Source organism: Poecilia mexicana, unplaced genomic scaffold, assembly GCF_051168715.1.
Source record: "Poecilia mexicana isolate PSO_F unplaced genomic scaffold, ASM5116871v1 scaffold_23, whole genome shotgun sequence".
Taxonomy (NCBI): Eukaryota; Metazoa; Chordata; class Actinopteri; order Cyprinodontiformes; family Poeciliidae; genus Poecilia; species Poecilia mexicana.
Genome location: NW_028263392.1, coordinates 11,775,168 through 11,796,105, shown reverse-complemented (window position 1 = coordinate 11,796,105; position 20,938 = coordinate 11,775,168). Strand labels below are relative to the sequence as shown.

The window sequence follows — 20,938 nt, the reverse complement described above, 5'->3', positions numbered from 1 at the left end:
GTAATGAAAGAGGTGCCAAAAATGGTGATTATCGAAGTTTATTGAGTTTTCACAAATCAGATAAAAGTTTCACAAATCCCAAACATGGTTATAAATATCCAGCTTGAAGAGGAGAATAATCTAGTCCAGGTTTGAAGAGTCCAGGTGTAGTAGTTTTTAAACTAGAGTTGATTAAAGATGCGGAAAGTAGTGAAAAATTAAGTGGAATCGCCCTTTAGCTACTGGAAGCTGGAATTGGAAACCAACTTCAGCTTCATAATGTTTTTTTTGGTGTTAAATCCTAAAACATGAAGTGGCATTGTTGTCGGTTGCTATGGCAACGAGTCCAATAACATGCATGGTGGATATATATATAGATAGATTCTATAATTACAAGAAATAACTCTAAACAAGAACAATTTTAACATAAACTTGGACCAAAAAAAATAAAAAATCTATTTTTTATCATATCAATTTGAGAACATAAATTCCTGCCCCCCCCATGATTACAGGTCAGAACAATTTACTGCATGAAAACATATCCTATATTCGTACTTTTGTGGTAAGCCAAAAAAGAGAAGTAATTGAATAAGAAATAAAAATTGTGGTTTTGTGCTATGGCTGCACTGCCAACCACATTTAGATGTCTGATAAGAAAAATGGCACTACGAGGCACTAAATCATCTATACGACACATTGGTCTTAAAAATGTGCTTTTTTTTAACTTCAAATCACAACTAGTAAATGTCATATGGACCAAATTTATTTGTGCTTAGTGTAAATATTCATACTAAAGTATCTTAAATGGCTGGAGGATAATAAATCTGCAGCGGAGCGTGAAATGGTTTCTTGTGCAAACATATATGTTTTCAGACTTCAGAGAGCTGATCTATGACAGCGTAACTTTAACTTTACATCCGCCACCCTTCTGATTTTACTCATTTTGTGCTGTAAAGTCGAGGTAAATTTGTTTATTTGGTGGAAAGTTAAGGCTTGAAGCGCTGAGGTGTTAAATCAAATGTGTTGCTCTGCACGTTTGCTCTCACTCTGGGTGATCTCCCCTGGGAAAGCTGGTTTCCTCCCGCAAACCAAAGGCACGGCGGACTGAACGCTCCCCGCTGAAAGTGTTTGCTGTCCGTATGTATATGCTTATATTTAGATGCATATAATATCCAGAGAGTTCCCAGAGTGTTGGGAACTTTTGAAACACGGATGGAAATACATTTTATTATCGTGCTGTATATGGCAACGCTGGTGCAGCTTTTCACTCTTGCTCAAAGCTGCTCTTTTAATTAAAACCAACGCAAAAGGAAACTTAAAGCCCCAGCAATTACCGCAGCTTCGTTCACGTCTCATTGTGCGGCACACGAAGGACTGACTCCACTGTGTAAGCGTTTGGAGGGAGGATCTGACCCATATTTACTCTGACAGGATGACAGCTTCTGTGGTGTGAAGACACATCTGCAGGGTGACTTATTGTTTCCAGATGGCAAGAAACCAGCCCTTTGTTCAAAGGAAGGATGTGATGGACTGTAGGTTGGACAACTTTGAAGTTCCCATCGGGGTGAAATATGTCGAAAGCTGAACTTCAGTTTAGTTTATTTATATACGTCTGGTCAGACCCCCTTTTTCTGAATAGAGACATCTGTTTGGGTGTTTTGTTTTACGTTAACATTTTGACTTAAGGTATTTTTGCAACCCGGTATAAAGCATTAGCTATATGTTAAACGCTGATTACACAACCCACAATCAATTGAAGGCAAACTACTTACCAACGAGTCGGTAGTTTACCCGACGAACATCCTTCTGGCTGTTTGGTGTCTTGTGTGCTTGCTAGTCATTTTGTTTTTCAGGCAATTCCCACATTTACACTGACGAAAATTCAGAAAATTTCAAACATGAACAGAAATGCTACTTTTTTATTAGTACTTTTATTTTGTTTAGGACACCTTAGCTGGAGCCCGCGCCCCGGGGGGGAAAAAAAAGAGAAACACCTTTCCTGCTGATATATTAAGTCTGAGCTAAGGTAAGTGCCTTGTGCCTTTAAGCATTGAGAGGTTTTTATACAACATTTATATACAGCGTCTATACATACAACATTCACACCAACACGGGCGCTTTGGACGCACCCTCCAAACTTTTCATGACGGTTGAAGAGAGAAAGGACAAATAGGAAAAAGAAAAAAAAAAAAAAAAGGAAAAGGGAAACACATAAGCGCATTAACAAATGACTTCAAAAAGCACTTGGTTCAAGTCGAAAGGTAAAAACGAAGAGCATGCATATAATCTTTGGAAGTGACATCATCTGTTCAAGACATATGTCGTTTATTCTAACTTTCTGAAGGCATTTTCCACTCGTGTCGAGGAGAGCGCTGGCGAGAGAGACGGCGGGCGGAGTATGATGAAGAACACGTAGAAACTACACGGCTGCAAAGCAAAAGAAATCACAATGTGGAACAGGACACGGTTGCTTTTATCTCTATTTTTAAGTAAATACAATACAAATGGAGAGCTGGGTTCTGTGCAGTTTGTTGACGTTACACTCTGGAAGCTGTTCATGTTACACAGGCATTAGCTAGTACATACCAAAATAATAATAATAATAATAATAATAAAAAAACAATCAGCTGTTATTGGTCGTTTAAAACACAGGTTGCTCTTGCGGCCTGCTCTGCAGGCCAGCTGTATTGGTAATGGAGGAAGACAAAGTTGAACTGAGTGGGATTTGTGACGTTGCTCCGCCTGAGCGAGGCGTCTTTTTGGTCTGGGTTCGTCTCTGTGTCGATCCGCTGAATTAATGAACGTATGCAAATTAATGCGCTAAAACACGTATGCAAACAAAACAAAAAAACAACCAAAACGTAAAAACAAAGAAATGAATCGCTTAACTAGTTCCACGAATGATATGTTGTGTGTGAGTCCCACCGAGATGTGCGAGTGTTTTATATGAGCCGTGCGTATAACCGCTCCACAAACCCTTGAAGCTAAATATTGAGAGAGGAATGTTGTGTTTAAAGGTCCAATGTCTGCTAGAGCGCTGGAAAGCAGAGTGTCGATTAATACGTCATAATTTGCACGCTGGCAGTGGTGGAAAGGAGAAGTGGTGGGAGTCAGTGTTGTGGGGTTATGGTCTAACACACACTTGCAAAACGTTCACGCTCTCATCTATAAACACATTCTTGCTCGCGGAGGAGCTCGGCTCTACTTCTTCCTGTAGTTTCCGAGCTGAATGGCGGAGCGGTCGAAGACGCAGCGGAAGGTGATTGGCTGGACTTCCCAGTAGGGTACCGGGTTGCTGAACAGGCTGATACCCGAGTACATGGCCTTCTTGGTGTTGAAGCCAGGGGGGCAGAAGTCCTCCGTTCCCACAGCGCCAATCTTGTTGGCGTGGAGGTAGACCACCTGGAGACGGGATTGAAATAATTACAACATGTGGTTAGTAAATGAGACGGGCACAGCTGTAATTTAGGTTTCTGAAGAAAAGGTAAATAAAAATGATGATATGTCTCTCGATGAATTGCTCAGATAAGTCAAACATTCAGAATCCTTCACATATGCTGCCCATGCATCACTAGGCTGTCAGTATGAGTATGAGTAAAACTCCAAATTTACATAAATATATTTATGCATCTAAGATAAAGATCAAGGTGTTACCAAATCAACTGTGGGATTAAACTCTGCACTTGGGTGCGGTGCATCAATCACACGTCGATTGGCACATTCAACATAAATATGATGCACTGCAGTGAGAAAAGATTTACTATATTCCTGCCTTGGATAGTTTTGATCAGAAACATTTAGGATTTTCACTAGAACAACAAGCAACAAGCTAAACAACAAAGTGTGAATAGTCATTAATTATCCAGTAATACTGCATTTCCTCCTACTGATGTAAACATTTTGAGTTATGCTAGTCTTAATTGTGAGGATTTATTCGTGTTTCTTCAAACTCCCTGTGATGTAACACCCCTTGTAGGTTGGAGCTTTGCCCTGTTTAAGCCTCAGACATTTACTTTGGTGTGTTGAGTTGAGAGTAAACACGTCGATTTCAAAAGAGCTGGCGGAGGCTTTCGATAAGCTGACATCACAGCTTATTGAAGTCTGGTGAGGAACATAAAGCGATAAACCCTTTGACTTTAAAGAACAAAGTCTTCTTATAAAGAAGTTCATGAACTCTGTGGCCATGTCCAGGTTTGGCCGTCCAAGCAGGTCCACCCTGAATGCAGACTGCAAGACGCTAACGCACGTCTCTAAAAATCATGAAATGTCATCAAAGTAATTCCAGCTTTAATAAAAGTGCATGCTTAGATAATCGGAGAATGTCGCTTTCAGGGCCCGTAAGAAAACCGCAAATCCAGGGTAAAGTTTGCCAGAGAGCACGTAGACAAAAACCAGGACTTTGGGAGAAGCAGCTCTGGCCAAATGAATCTTCGTTCGTCTCATTTGGAAACCAGAACAGAAGGCGTGTTTAGCATTAACCAAAAACAACATTAGTGGAAAAGAAACTCATAAAAACAGAGGCTCCATGTGAATCATGCAGCTGGAAGTATCATGGTTTGTTGCATCACGGTGTGGCCAGAAATCTATCGGAAAATTAACTTGGACATCTGCTGTGTATCAGAAGGCACCTGACAAGTAAACCAGCTCAGTTTCCAAATATATATATATATATAAAAAAAAGAATCTAATATCTAATCGTTTCTTGAGTGCAAATAAACTCTCCTCGGAGCGCAGCGACGCCTGGATTAGTAACATGCTGGCATTCGAGACTCTGGAGCCATTGTGTACCTGGACGTATTTATGGTCAGGCAGGCCAGGAGGAACGCTGGTCAGAGCGTTGTTATCCAGGTGCAGCTCTCTCAGATGGGGCACGTTAGCCAGGCTGCCGTTTTCCACAGTGCTGATCTCATTGTAGCTCAGGCCGAGCCTGCAAGAAAAATAAGCGCAGGAATGAGTCACGTCTGGAAGAACCGAACGCGAAAGAGCACAAACCTCCAGGATTTGAAACAACGGAGCGATGCTGTAAAAGTTTTTTAGCCAATAAAGGAAGATAAAGCCACTGCAGGGAAACGAGCGTAAAGGTTTTTCACTTTACACATGCTGCTTTCAATCATCTTTCAGCTTTGCTTGTTTAGAGGCAAACAAAGCTGCGAGCGTTTACGCTTCTGAAAATGTTTACTGTTGGCATCAATGCTGGTTTACAGCAAGGCTGGGAAGAGAAGTATCATTTTTATTACTTGGCCAGATTCTTCAGGCCTTTCAGGGCGCTGGATGTCACCTTGGTGATCTTGTTTGCGTCCAAGTGAAGCTCAGACAGAGAGCTAGGCAGACCTGCAAACCCAAATGAGACAGGATTACCATCAAGGCGGAGCTGAGGAACACCACGAAATTATTTCAACTCGCTCATCAAAGCGTCTTTTTCCGGGTTACCAAATCGACTCCCCCCCCTTTCGCAGACTCTTTTCCGAGGGTAAACAGCTAAATTTCCACTGGCTCGTCATTTTTGCGGTTTTCAGCAGAAGAAATTAATTCAAAACTCTTGGAAAATACTTTGTTAATTTGTGACGCTACGGCGAATAAATCAACTGCGAGCGCATCGCCAAGCGCTGAAAGAGAAGCTGAGCCGCACATATTTGTGTTCCTCGGCTCAGAACTGGCGTTGTAACTCTTCTCAGCTGAATTAAACTTTTAAGTACCGAAGCAAAGATGAAATGTGTCGTTCCGACGTGCAAGACAGGCTCAGTCCACTGACGCATGACAGACGAATTCAGTTGTTAGCAGATGGTTTTAGACACAAGTTCAAAATGATTATTCTACATTTAAAAAAAAAAAAATCTTCAACTTGTGGGCCCTTTTAGACCATCGGTGCCTGACTGCAGATGTCATCAGTTCACAACAACACAAATGAACTAGTTTTTAATCCGCTTGACTTTTTCTGAACTGAGTTTATTTTAAAGTTTCTGGTAAAGCTTGTAATGCTCATGATGAAAATATGCAGGTTCCTGGTTCAGATCAGAACCTACTCTTATTACTAGACAATAATAAACTCGCTTAAAACACGTCATTCTCAAAACTGAGTTAAAATATGACTTCTTCACTGAACAAACTGAACAATTATTTCTACCAAGTCTTCTGTGTCAGTCATCTTTTTCACATCCAGAAATATCTTGACGGGTTAATTTTGTTCAAATGGGAAGAAAAGTGTAACAGTCCCTGCAGATTTAGTGTTTATCAGCATATAATCTGGCTAATTGAGATCTGATCACAAGCAAGATAGAAAAGATGATCCACAGACAACATTTGCAACTGCAATCATCAATCCAATCGTTAACCTCAGTGCATTCGACTCTAATTCTTCTCCGGAAAACGAGTCCTTGCCTTTAGGAATCTCTGTGATGTTGGTGTCTGCAATTCGGATGTAGGAGACCCTCTTCAGGTCAGCGAAGGCGCCGGCTTCAACTCCTGCACTCTTCAGAGGGTTGGACCCAAGTTCTGAAAATAAAATAAAAATAAAAAAAAAAACAACAAAAAAACTAGGTTATGGAAGTTTGCCTCTTCCAGGAATGTTTCGACTATTCCGGAGCGCAGAAAACTGCAACATGGTTGAAGATTTGCAAGAAAATCAAACAATACTTCGATGTCTGTTCCATGTTAGGTGGATTTCAAATATTTCTCCTCCCGTCTCATACCCATCACGATGACCTGGGACATGCCCTGGAAGGAGGCCTTTTTGATCTTGGTGATCTCATTCTCGTGGATGCGGAGCTCCTGCAGGCTCTTGGGCATGTTGGCCGGCATCTCCTTCAGCATGTTCTTGGACAGGTAGAGCCGCTGCAGCTTGGTCAGAGGGCTGAAGGCTTTAGGGTGGATGGTGGTGATCTTGTTGTTCACCAGGATGAGAGCCTACATGGAAAAAAAATACCAGTGAAATCAGAAACGGGGATTAAGTGGAGAATAAAACCACAGAACTTCCACAGAAGTTTGGCCTCCAGAGTGGATTAAACAAGAAAATTATATCGCTGGGGTTACGTTGAAAGACTCTTTAACACGTTCTCGTAAAATTCTAAAAATATTCCAGACTGTACTCAATGATATTTCTTTATTTGGAAATAAGAGTTAAGCCTACAGCTTTTCTCCTGGCAAAGAGAGAGGATGTAGTGTAGGTGTCTGGGACTTTCTGGTTAATGGAAAAGAAACATCCTTAAGTGGAGCAGCTTCTGCTCTCAGACTGAGGAATTTACAATAAATATGGCAGGAGCAAGAGTTAGAAAGTGTAACACCACCAGACCGTAGAAAAAGTCATTTATTTGCACCTGGGGAAAAAAAAAAAATCGGGTTTTTACTTGCTTTTCGGAAAACGCTCTATCTCCTCCAGTTGTAAGCTGATACCTGCTCATGCAGAGCTCCTAAAAAAATCTTAATACTACTGGGAATAACACCAATTATTTAGACACGAAAAAGAATAAACACATGTTGACGATACTTACGTGTAATCCTTTTAGGTGCTTGAAGTCGCTCTCTTTGATCTCGGTGATCTTGTTGTTCTGCAGGTCCAGCAAAGTGGCATCGTCAGGAATGTCGGCAGGAACTTCCTTCAGGCCTGACGGTGAAATTCACAAGAGAGACGACAGGTAAAGTGCTGCCGACGTCCGCTAACAGACGGCGCTAGATTAGCGTAAAGCTAAACAGATTTTACCAAAGAAAAATCAAAGTTAATCAAGGTAAAATCCTATGCAGAATGTGAGAAAGTCCAAAGATAAACCGCCTTAAAATTATAGAAAACTTTATTAATCTCGTTTGGGATTTTCCCTGAGGAGGAAGTTTTAGTTTCAGATCCAACTCCCTGAAAACCTGAGATAAAAGTTTTTTGTTTTTTTTTATCTTGTGTGTAACTTTTAATTGCCCTGTGTACGAACGGCGCTGTACAAATATTTAAACTCTAAAGAGATGGTTGACTGCTTTCAACTGCTGTTTATTCTCACATGAATATTTATCTCAATGAAAGGAAACAAAAAAAAAAAAAAAATCCCCGGGATGTTGCTTTATAGTCCTTAACGTTTTCAAAACGGTGGCTTTTCCAGGGCGACTAAATAACTATTTTTGTGCTCGGAGGCACATATGGTGGAAATCGACCCTAAAACAAATTTCCTTTGGAGTAAATAAGCAGCTGCATACCTGGACAGCAAAGTCACAAAACTGTTTTACTTGGCATTCGGTTCCAGAAAATCCCATCTGTTTTCAAAGTCCTGTAGTCTGGCGAAGTGGACAGGAGATATGTCTCGGTGCACACACAACAACTCAAAGTGGAGAGTTTTTATTTAAAACCAAGAGACATTTAATAAACTGTTTAACAAAGAATGTCTCTCCTTGAGTTTCTGGTCTGCCTAACTTTTGGCCCCAAAAACTTGTGATGACTGCAGACAAACATCAATTCTTGCAAGTTGCTTTTTTTTTTTCTTTTCCCTCCTCTGTCAACTTTTCCAACTGCACGGTGAATGATCCAGAAACCATCACAGCTGTTTGCGGTCGCTGCCTCATTTACTTTGAGAAAAGTCAGACTGGCTCATCCTTCTGCATAGCATCAACGAAACCTGAGAAATACGCCGAAATAAATTGATCGCTATGCTGCACATTATTTTTGGCTGACTTATAAGACACGAAAACATGCTTTTTAGGTATTTATTAACAATTACATAACATTAAATAATATTACACATTATATAACTATACGCCAACTATGCGCCCTGAAAGCACAACAAAAATCTGAATATCGAGCACATTTTTCTCAAAGGTTGAATTTCCAGTAGATTGATCAGTGACTGGGCAACATGGGTTGATCATCATCAAACACTTTCAGTTTTGAATGTTTTTCTTTTCAACGAATGATGATTTAAACCAAAAAAAATCACCTAAATAGAGAATAACCTGGCGACAAAAAGCTGAACAATCTCAAAAAGTAAGACATCATGACTCAATCTAAATAACAAAATAGCAACAAGTACTTATATATCAGTAAAGGGAAGGTTAGAAAGTAATTTCCAAGACTTTGGGATGCAGGTAACAGCGACGGCTATTGAAACCACGGGACCGTGTTGAACCTGCCCAGGAGTGGCTAACCGACCAAAACTATTCCAACTGATCCAGAAAGTCCCAAAAGACACCGGGACAACATCTAAAGCTTGCTTAGTTAAACTATTTTATACAGCAATAAAAACAGAAAGTGGGAGAATACGCCATCCACAAAAAACATCTTAAAAGGTTGAGGTGTGAAAACTGTCCAGCTCGGTTCCACTAAAAGAGCTGCAGAAGGAAGAGCAGGTTTTGATTTAGGAAGCGGTTACTTTCTCCCACCGGACCAGGTCAACTTGGACAGAAAACTAAATTTCAACAGCAAAATGTGTTGAAATTTGATGTTTGATTGAAAGAAGCGTGAAGTAAGTGGCAAATATCGTTTCCCTTCCTGCAACTTGCAGGCATGTCATTTTAATGACAGTTTTGCTTCTATGAGAATTTGGTAAGTTGAAATGTTGTTTGGCTTTTGTTTTGGCTGCATCGAAAATGTCTTGAAAGACCAGAAACATGCTCATATTGTCGATTTCTGGAGGCTCTTTCTTCTCGGCAGCGGTCAGCCGACAGTTTGAACGTTTCCATTTTCGATTTTGATCGTTTCTTCGCCAGAATTAATCGCAAACGGTGAGCGGAGCCCTCAGTGTGGCTTGTGCTTGTATGAGTTTGAACACTGATGTTTGTTCCTGCTCATGTTTGAGCCGTGGAGTGTGTGTGTGTGCGTGTGTGTGTGCGCGTGTGTGTGTGCGCGCGTGTATGCCAGCAGGTCTGGGAGGCAGATGGGGGTTCGGTGACAGCAGTGAAGGACGCAGACAAAGGGCGACATCTTTGGGGGTACAAAGCCAAACGGAAATGACCGTTATTCACTTAAAGTGTCTTCATCGTTAACATTTGACACATCTACTCTTCTGAAGTAAACAAAGTTGCCTTCTAATTTACACTCTGATTGGTCCTCTGAATCCAGAACATCTCCTGTCTTTCTGCTGCTGTTTTATTTTATCCTCAGAGAATCCCCAGCGGGTCCGCCTCCCTTCCTCCCAATCTGTTCTCTTCAAGAACATACCTCTCTCTTTCCAAACATCACAACAACAAAAAAAAAAATCTAATCCTACTGCCTGTCTTTCCCTTTTTATGTAATAAGTGCTATTCCTTAGACGGTGTCTGCAGGGATGACTCAAACTGCTGCATACTCCATACATCAGATTAAGCAAACATCGCAGATGAGCTCCAAACGCCAAGCACGACGACTGAAAAAACAGTTTGGATTACGCATAAGTAAAAAGAGGTGACCAAGTAATTGTAAAGTAAGCATTTCGCTGAGAAACACATCCTGGATTGTTTTAGGGGTTGCACAGGACTTTCCAAAGTCGGGAGAAAGCTTTAATCTTCCTCAGTGTTTAAGAAAGCTAATTTCCCAGAAAGAGCAGATCATGCATTTGTTACAGGAAGTGAAGCAAGACTCTGAGCATCTGTGAGCGATTAACATATCAACACATGGCCTCATGTTCTCTGGAGGACTTTGCAGTAACGTGTAACACAATACGCCCCTCGAATGACCGAGCCGGGTTTGGGCGGGTGGGTGTGCTGCTTTTAAAGCTTCGCTGTAACTCAGCTAGGTTTCAGTAAAACTACTGCAGCGGCCCGTCTGACCTCGGGGCCTGGTACCATAAACCGGGCGCAGTGCTCTGCAATCCGGGCCAAAGAATCAAACGGAAGACTGCAAAGAGAAAATGGACGTGGAGGCACTTGATGTGACTTCACTGCGTTTCTTCTTTTTTTTTTCCACCTTGGAATCCCAAAGGTGGCGTAATCCGTCAACACGTAGGGCTGATGATTAACAAATGAGTTCCTATAATGACGCTGGAGGAGTGCTTAGTGAATGTTAATTTCGTTGGATTACATGAATTAAGCCGAGCTGTTTTGACGGCGGCGCTTTGAAATTACAAGTTTGCGCTGCAGAAACTGTGCCAACTGAAAGTCGTTACACGACTTTGTTGTGGTCATCATAAACGTATCCCTGCAAAAATACTGAGGCAGAAACTCTTATTTGATTATAAGCTTGATTTTGGTTCGATTCCAAAGGAAAAAAAAAAACTTCACGAGGTGTTTTTACTTCTTAATGTATCTCAGGCATTTATTGGTGTTTCCATTTGCTATGTTTTATGTTTAGGCATTAGAATACTTAATAAAAAGCTTAGGCAAAGTTATTAATTCAGACAAATTTCTACATTTGACGGTCAGGACGGTCTAGATCAGGATATTTTCTAAATAAAAAAATTACAAAATGAGCTGCGCTTTTCTTTCAGCATGTGGGCGTGTGTTGCTGCTTTACCAAGGTCAGAGCACTGGATCACACGCAGGTGACACTGGCATCTGAATGGGCACTTCGGTCCTACGGGGTCGGCAGCGGGCTTGGTCCTGATGGGATCAGCACCTGACCCGGCGTCGTCCTCCATCATGAAGTCTAGGAAGCCGGTTTGACGGAAGGGCAGAGCCCAGCAGGCGGTGACCAGAAGCAGGGAGAGGCAGGCGGTCCGCATGGTGCTGCTCGCAGAGAGCCTGCAGAAGACGCGTTGGAAGTGATTAGCGACAAAACAATATCTGGTCTTCAAATGGTTCTGCGTTACTCAGACAAAAAAACCCCAAAACATAATAATTGCAATTAAGCTTTTGATGTACAAATGTTCAGTTTTTGGTGGAGGACAAAAGGTTTTGCTTGGTTTGATTTGCCTCAAGAGTCAGAACTTGAATCTGGGATTTATTCACACCCGAGCTGATTGCATTATAGATGCATGAAAACAGGTGGAATGTGCTGGTTGTGATGCTGCTCCTGATTGCATGAAAGGCATTTGGAGGAAGTACGAATGGCAGCGTTTGGGTTCATATGCATCGTTCAACAATGTACCAAAAAAAAAAAAAAAAAGCTACGTTTTGAGGTAAATGCTCCTGAATATTTCCATTTTACTTTACAGTTACTTTATGTAAAAAAAGAGAGAAATTCTTCATTAGGCAGTATTACATTCTCATTGGATAAAAACACTAAGAAACCCTTTTATGGCTTTGCGTAATTTAGCAAAGAATCTTAAAAATTATATTATTTTATAAAAGAAAACAATTGTTATGCTAAAAAATAACATCGACAATTAGTTTTATAATTATGTTAACTGTAACATTCATCTTTTATTGCTTTATATCAGTGCAAAAACTTGCAAAAATTCCAGTTGTCATCCTGCTCTTTATTGCTCAACAGTTTGAAATTAGCTGGTTTAGTTAGTTGTGATATATTGTTTGCTTGGCTAGCTAGCCTGCAGTCAGCTTCTTTACAAGTTCATGGCTTAAAAACAGTATTAGTGTACCGAGTGATGTTTGCGGCTCTTTTGGTGTCCACTCCATGACTTTTTGTGTTTTGGGATTTTTTTTTTTTTTTTTTGTAATTGGAAATGATTCCGGAAAAAAAAGAGTCAAATTTGCCTTTATTTTAAGAGAGAGAAAAGTGTAGCAGTCTTCTCTCAGCCAGCTTTTCCAGCAGTGTGCAGCAACAGATGAGATATTGGCAGCAATGCATTGTTAAAGTAGGAATACAATGACAAAAGTGTCTAAAACCCTGGCATACCTTTAGATTTGGCAGTATTTAGTATTTGGCAGCCTCTCTAGCATGGCTCCTATTTTATTAAATAAGTAAACATATGGTTGTAAAAAGCAAAGCACCTGAAAGGAGAAATAACATACATGCAGCTGTGAATGAAAGACTTCCAACACGTAACGGTTTTGCGGAATGCGTTCCTCTAAGTGGAAAATGCTCAATATTTTAAACAAAGAAAATAATTTGTCGACTTTTAGTTTGACTGTTTTAGTTGGCAATTTCTGTCAGTGATCCATTTATCTCTTAATTATTGCTGACCTTTGGTGCTTTCTGATGGTTTGACTGCTTTTCTGACTGTTTAACATTTTCTTATGAAGTGGAAAAATCCATAAAAGTAGTTATCCCTAACTGATGATACACTCTGTAGGGATTTCCCTTCATTCTCCCTCCATAAACTGTTTATCTATTCCTTTTTCTAGACTAAGCATCACATTTTGACACCACCAAAAGTGGTTAAACAATGACTGAACTCATCTGACGAAAGATAAATAAATAAATAAATAAATACATGAATGAATAAATAAAAAATCCCCAAATCTATAAATTATCCGTTTTCTTTGCTCACTTTTTGTACATTTATAACTAACCCGTCTCCTCCTGAAGTTGATAAGTGCGCCACTGGCTACTGCCACATCTGCATTAACTTTTACAGAAATACACAGGGGTTGCGTTGCAGGAAATTGCATAGCTGCAACTGCAGACCACTGTTCCACGTCTTCTCCTGCTTGAACGTAATAAATCACAGAGATTGATCGTCTGCCAAACGTTTTATATTAGTAGTGTGTGTCAACAGCATCAGGGAGTTTCTATCTACTGTGGAAGCAGAGATCAGTGGGAGCGTCACGCTTCCTCGTCTATTTCTAGGTTTCAACACGACTTAGATGACACAGGCGGACGTCGTCTCGAAATCGAGACACACGCCAGACATCCGCACAAACTTCCCGACCTTTTTCCACAGACACACACACCCACGTACAGTCGATTCTCCCTCTCTTATTTGGTTTTTTGTACACAGCAGAGAATCGCATTTTTTTTTTTTTTTTTTTAAAAAAAGGAAAAGAAAATGCTGGTAAGAAGCCAAAAGCCGTTCCATCCAACTCGGTGCCACAATAATTGAAGGGCTGGTTTAAGCCGCAGCTCCAGCGGACCTTGACCCAAACATCATGATCGGGACGAGAAAACCTGCCCAAGACCAGCATTTGGCCCCGGCCTAAAAGCAACTCTCAGCCCGTTTAAATGATCCGTAAAGATGACGGGCTGTGCCTTTAATTTTTATTTTTTTTTTAATCTTTCGACTGTGTCCTATCTTGATAAATCTTATGTTTTTTTTAAATCATTTTGCAACATAGCCTACGTATAATACACTTTGCTGTGAAAACGTGTCTTCCTCCTTCTGTTTTTTGCTTTGTGCCACATTAAAACGCAGTAGGGCAAATTTTTGTAACATAAACTTAACCCGAGCAAAACAAAAATTTGGTTTTCAAATGATGATTTAATTTATCCAAGGAACAAGCTACACAACTGGCTCTGTTCGATAAAGCTGTAAATGTGCCTAATCGTTACCTGTACCACTCTTGGCAGCAGTGGCTCCCATTAAGAGTTTATTATACCTGTTAATGAGTTTTCTTACATCACTGTGGAGGAATTCTGGCCCACAATTGTTTAAATTCAACCGCATCGGAGGGTTTTCCGACGTGCAAAGGCCAAATGTGCTTAGCTTTAAGGGCTTTATCTACAAACAGTGTGCCAACTGTACACAAGAGCCCAAGTGGCAAGAAGAAGCGATAAAATTCAAAAGCGTTTAACGGCAGGCGTCCCAGTACTTCTGGCAACGTGGACTTTTCATTTGTAACAGTTGAGGTCAAACGGAGAGGAAGATGTTCAGCGGAGCGACAGAAACCAACAAGAGGTGTGACTTAAACTCTTCACAGTGTTTGATGTCTGTGTGAGATGGAAATAGCTGACCATCGTAAGTGCAGGTTAGGGTTACGTCAGGTCAAGGAATGAGAGCTGAGAGCGACGCTCTGACCCAGTCGTAATTATAGTCTCTGTCCACAAAAGCCAGTACTTTATCAAACTGCGCGGCTCCAGTACGTTGAGGATTGAAATCTCATCCATCCGAGTGTTTTGTCTCCCGCTCTGTGCGCGTGATGTGTTGAGACGTCTTTTACACGTTCAGTCTGAATCTGGAATTATGTGTGTCGGTGTTTTTTGCTTCGGGGGAAAGTTTTCCAAGCAGTTGGAAACGTCGCATCCTCCGGCTCCAGTCTGAGCACAAACCAGATCCAGGAGGAGGATTAATTCAAATGTCTGACAGGCTGACTAAGCTTGGCGATGTTCGCTTTTCAAGCGTTTGAAAAAGCTGACGGTTCAGTCCAACCAAAACTTTGTCAGGAGACTTGGGAGCAGTGGATCGCGATCTTGAGATGTTTATTGCATCCCCAGGTCAAACGGCGCTCGTAGATTCTTTTACTGGATATTTTATCTGAGTTGCCTGATTGGTACCAGGCACAAATCTTGTGCAGAAATAAGCCTCGTTTCTACCAGTTTGTGTTAAACTGATTGGACTTTCAGTGTTGTATAAAACTGTGCTGACTGAAGCAGCCATGTCAGTCTCGTCATCTAACTATTAAAATCATAAAATACTAACATCTGGGCTGTTGTGTGAGGAGAGACGCTCTGTTCCAATTCTACTTGATAAAAGCACCAGTTCTCTTGAGAGTAACATGAATTTAACTGCTGTATTAATGGACCATAGCTCCTTGCTTTGACCGTTGGCCACATAAACGGATGCATACAAACATGTTTATTGGTGCTGCATTTCAAATGTTCTTCCATCTGTCTTGTCATCAAGCTGTCAAAGATTTTCTGCAAACAATTCTGCAAATAGGCAAGAAAATGTGTTTTTCTTTTGTTGTTTATTTGTTTTCTTTTTTTAAAGATTGTTTTTGAAAAGTCTAACCACAATGTGGAATCTCAGCTTCAAAAAGGTCGGGTCCTTAGGATTTCTCTGATAAAGCTGTTTGGTGCAATTTCCCATCTTTTCAGAATGAAAGATATGAGCCAAAATGCAACACTTGGATCATGAGGTAGAACCGGGAGCAAAGTCATCCGGGTCAGGGTCGAGGAACTGTACTTTCACATTGTTGGGCTTTAAATGAGGCAGTTCAGGCATCTGATCAAGAAGCTTTTTGGGCGCCTCGCTTTGAGAGTTTTCCAAAGTCCACTTGGAGGAAGTCCAGGAGCAGACCCAGAACACATAAGGACTTTATATCCCTTGTGGCCCAGAAATTCCCTGGAAAAATCCAGAATGGACCGTGGAATATCACTACGGAGAGAGGTTGACGCGTTACATCTACGACCCAGTCCTGAATCGGTGGAAAACAACAAACGGATTGATGATGCACAAGTTTAGAAAATAAAACCTCGATTTCATGAGGAAAAAAAAGTCCATTCAAAAGATTAAGATTCCAAACATAGCTTAAATCCATGGCTTTCCGAGCTTTCCCAGCTGGATTAAGTTGGGATGAATGTATCTAGACAATGCTTGAGACGACCTGCTGTAGCCCAGGCAAGAGTTTCTTCATTACCATTCGAGTCACACACGTCCACTAAACTGGGAAGATGGCCAAAACTTTCCTCTTTCCTCCCTGTTTATGCACACAGACACATAAAATCCTGGCAAAGGGTGGACTAGTGTGCTCAGACTCAAGCAATGTCGAAACAAAATGCTGGAGCAGCGGTTCTTCAAGTTTTCACACCTCAGAAAACCTCTCTAAGAGTTTGATATAAAAATACAGCTGTGCATGCAGACTTAAAATACAATTTTAGTTTTTATTTTTCCTTGTCTGTGTGTCATTTTTAAGAAGGAGATGGCATCTAAACATCCACTCACCGCTAATAGGGGAAAACCGTAAAAGAAAAATGACCATTTTCCTCTAATTTAAAGAGTGCCAGGTGTTGCTCATTGTGAACCAACTGGTTGCAGAACAGTTTGACTAGTTTCTTCTGCTTTTTAATATACATTTTTTTAAGTTGTTCCAAATCACTTTTTCACAGTATATTCACCCATTTGGAGATTTTCTTTTTTGAGGATGTCCAAATACCTGTGTGTGGTGCACTGTGATATTTTATGTTTGAGAGCAACAAAGGTAACAGCTACCATAAAGAGTGTGGCCTATAGTCCTATTTACAGCTACTAAAACCATATTGTAGTCATTTTATTTGATCTATTTGTTGAATATAGATTTCTTCCAACAGATCAGACGTTTTTCACTGCAGACCATGTGGTTCAAACTGAAAGAGAGGCTGTGCTTTCTGTCAGTGTCCAGTGAAAACTGAGCAGGGGTTAGCTGAAACGATCTTCTTCAACTTTTATGATGTTCAAGATGAAGAAGAAGGTTTTCCTGGAGGTTTTGTTTGCACATTACCAAATGGAGTGGCACTGAAATATGGCACCATGCCAGTGGCAGATGTTGTAGCCAATGAAAACACACTCAACAGGACCAAAATGTGAGTCAAATATATGTTGACAAATGAAATATCCATATTGCCAAGACAGTATTAGAGTTTTCAGCCTAGCTAATCCATGTTGGAGCTTCATATCACCTGTCATTATGACAAAATACCTGCTACTGTCAAAAATAAGCATCCTTCATAAGTGAGTTACAAATTGAATTCCAAGTTTTTTAACCGTTGCCATTGTTTGTGGGTATATCACACCAAAGCATCATGTTGAGTTGGTTCAGCAAATGATATGGTATGGACATGATATGGGTCATAACAACTCAGTCAGGGTTTTATCGTTTTTTTTGTTCTCCTGCATGAAAAACCCCCAGAAGTCTTACAAACCAAGGAAGAAAAAACCCCCCAGAAAATCGGGTTTGGAGGATCAGTTCTATATTTGCAGTGGTTCTTTCATTTACTGGAAATGTTCCTCCATCGCCTCTGAACGCCATCCAATCAGTTGATTATTTCGAAAGTGACAAAAGACCATTAAATGCTCATCAAGCTTGTAAACAGAGGACAAATTGGTGAATAACACAACTAGCTGTAAAACTATCTCGGTCCAAATAACATTTCACAGTTATAAACAAATTGCTATTCTCTCTCTGTCGGCTGCAACGTATCATTCATTCGTTTTATGACCTGTCAGGAAATAGGGGTGGAGGGTGACATTTCCTCTGATGGCAGCCACCTTGTCTGCTCTCCCTTCTACTTCTCATTTTTCTTGTATCTCCCAGCTTTCCCTCCCTCCGCACTCTCCTGACTCTTCCCTCCAGCATTACTAATGATTCCCAGATAGGAAGCACGGAGACCTTTGCATAAGAGAGGAAAGTAATTACCCTTTATTTCTGTGCTACTTTCTCTCCTATGTTGTTGGAGCCTTTACTTGATATGTTCAGACTAAGAAAAGCAGAGTGAGTGAACATAAACATCTAACAGTGATAGTAAAAAAAAAACAAAAAAACCCCCATACAAAACATACCTAAACTTGGTGCATCACCTCCATCTTTCCTCCAACTCCCCCAAGGCCTGGGTTTGCGTCTGCAGAGCGGCTGTCGGCAATTTATCACTGTAAGGTATTTACTAGGCCACAGGACGTTTAAAACGTGAGGCTCTTTAAGTCTGTCAGCAAATGAATGCGAGTTCCCCTCCCACGTGGTTGCCCAAACACATCATTTCCACTGTCGTCTGAGGAGTCAGAGGTCAGCGGTGTTGAAATGTTCAACATTTGAGGATTTTCTGCTCTGTCCAGCTCAGCTTAACCAATTCACAGCCGAGTGACTCTCAAAATGCTTTGTGAAGCCGTGTGAAGAGATGAAGTGAATCCCTGCAGAAATCATTCATGTAGACAGACTTTAATTCAGGTACGGACAACCCAGTTTAACCATTGTCTCAACGATGACAGCAGTTCCTAATCCTGCACATTTTTATAGCAGTTTCCTATAAAAATGTGCATAGAGATGACCTTTAAACATTCCCAGAAGCTTCTTGGGATGTCAGGAAATCAGGCGGATCTTTAATGGCTGCTTTCAATGTTCTCGGCCCAAAAACACCCGGCCAGTGAACCTCGCAGTCACTGCGATTCCCTCAGCTGGAAGTTCATTATGGGGCTTTCAGAACATGCCTGTGAGACAGCCAGTGGTTAAGCCACATTTCAGCTGTTTTGTGTGAAAAACCGTCGCCCGACCATCATACCTCAACCTCATTATCAGTCTGCTCCGCACAGACGTGGAACAGCCTTCCCTCCCTTTTCTTCCCCTTTGCATCTCTTCCTCCCATTCTGTGCTCGCTGCTACTCCCTTTTCAAGTTTTCCCTTTTTCCTTCCTGACCCCTCCGGTCATGGAGAGAGGCTCAAACGTGGAACTTTCTGCCGTTCCAATGAGCAAACTGGGGCAGGGAGAAAGAGAGTTCCTGGCGACTGTCCATTTGATCCCAATTGTTCTCTTACTCTGCTTGACCTGGAAAAATAAAGTCCAGATGGAAAAAATGCTGCCTGTGTGTGCAAGAATCTGGGCCTTGCCTCATCCAGCACTTCCATTTGCTCATTGCTTTGAGTTCATTCTCGTACTTTGTGCCTGCCTTTTTTTCCCCTTTCTTTCTGTAGCTTTTATTTAACTCACAGTGCCATTTTTGATTCCATTTTGCCCCTCAGTTTCACTTTATTCACTACAGCTCAACCACATTCGTTTCTTCCCTTTTCTGCGCAGAGAAAAGATGTAATGAGTTAGCAGAGAGTTGTGCAGAGGCTTGCCGGGAAGCCTTCAGATGTCTCTTTGATGGAAGAAGCTGTACCATTACGGGATTAATGGCACTTTGTGTGTTGCCAGGTAAAAAAGAAAAAGCCTTTCTTCATTTCCTCTTTTAAGCGTTTTACTTTTAAGTTGCCCCAACACCCCAACCCTTCAGGGCAATTTTTTTTAGGTTCCTGCTGAGAAGAAACAGGCACTGCTTAGCAGAAAGATAAGAGATTGGCTACTGAGGGGAAACTCTTTTTTTTCTTCCCGTATAAAACCTTGATCAGTTATGGTATAAAATAATCAGATGGGGTTTTTTTTTTGTTCCCCTCCTTCCCTGCATTCGTCTTTATGATTCCCCAATGGAAAAGATGATCCAGCAATATTTCGTCTCAGATGTTAACCTGGAATCAATCAAGTTTAAAACCAATACTTTCCAAAAGAGAGCAACAAGCTCACTCTGTAAAACCCCAAACATCATACGGGCCTCAACTGTGTATAAGAATTCGAAGTTGGGTACCACACCCCCTTATTCTGCAGCCACTTCTCTTTTCTTGACTCTTTTTTTGTCCTGTATGCAGATTGAACTGATTAAGGAGTCCCCTCACATAATCATGAGTGCTGTGAGAACAGGACTTGGCAACATATCTGGAATATTACAGCACGAGAGCGGACGAAAGGGGAGGACGGAACGATGTAATGCTTGTAAAAGATGAACAAACTCACTTTATCTCGAGACCTTTCACAAAACACCCGCAAACTATCTCGAGAGAATGACCTACTGCATTGAAAGAAAGAAAGAAAAAACCTGAAGATGTCATCTTATCAAAGGCAGATTTTTCCCAGCCACAGACAGAGTAAAACCTACCTGTTCTCAGTGGAAGCCAGGCAAGAAGAGTAGGAGCCGGCGAGATGAGCTTGACTTCCAAAATCCTGTCAAGTGGGCGGATGAGAGTACGAAGTGGCTGACGGGGCCTGTGGGGTTGTTTGAATCGGAGAGCGTGCAGCCAAAATCAAGCAGGTGTGCTCTCTCACAACAGGGGGAGGAGAGACGAACGGCGAGGAGGGAGAAGAGAGCGAGCGGGACAGGAGGGGAGAGGAGAGAGACAGAAGGAGGGTGGGATCCGACCAACAAGCTCCTCTCAGGACCCAGACAATTGGTGGAGAACTTCCCCTCCGCTCCTGCTGTTCGGAGCCAAAAACAGCTGGAAGTGGAGAGGAGAGAATAGGGAAAAAAAAAAAAAGAAGGGCTGTGGGAGTGGGAAGGAGACGGGGAGAGAGAGGAAAGAAAGTAGGAAGGAAGGAGTGGAAGAAAAAGAGGCAGAGAGCTGGAGTGTAGGATTTTAAGCAGCCACCCTTAGAGTGACATCTGGTAATGATAGGCCATGAGGAGCTCTGCAGACAGGGTTGCACACAAACTCAGGACATCTAATTCATTCACATGCACCCTTTAAATGGACGACCCCGGAGAAAGAGTGCAACTTCAGTGGCATGGAGTCCAGTTCATTC

The 20,938-nt window shown here is 41.5% G+C and overlaps 1 protein-coding gene across 1 annotated transcript; it reads right to left on the bottom strand.

Moving 5' to 3' along the window:
• Positions 1-1,891: 1,891 nt before the first annotated feature.
• Positions 1,892-20,665, bottom strand: dcn (decorin). Its single transcript, XM_014988928.2, has 8 exons — positions 20,298-20,665; positions 11,378-11,604; positions 7,467-7,579; positions 6,669-6,882; positions 6,358-6,471; positions 5,217-5,310; positions 4,768-4,906; positions 1,892-3,381 (listed from the first exon to the last, which is right to left on the bottom strand). Exons 2-8 carry the CDS (start codon positions 11,583-11,585, stop codon positions 3,181-3,183), a joined length of 1,083 nt encoding a protein of 360 aa, XP_014844414.1. The 5' UTR covers positions 11,586-11,604; positions 20,298-20,665; the 3' UTR covers positions 1,892-3,180.
• Positions 20,666-20,938: the final 273 nt, after the last annotated feature.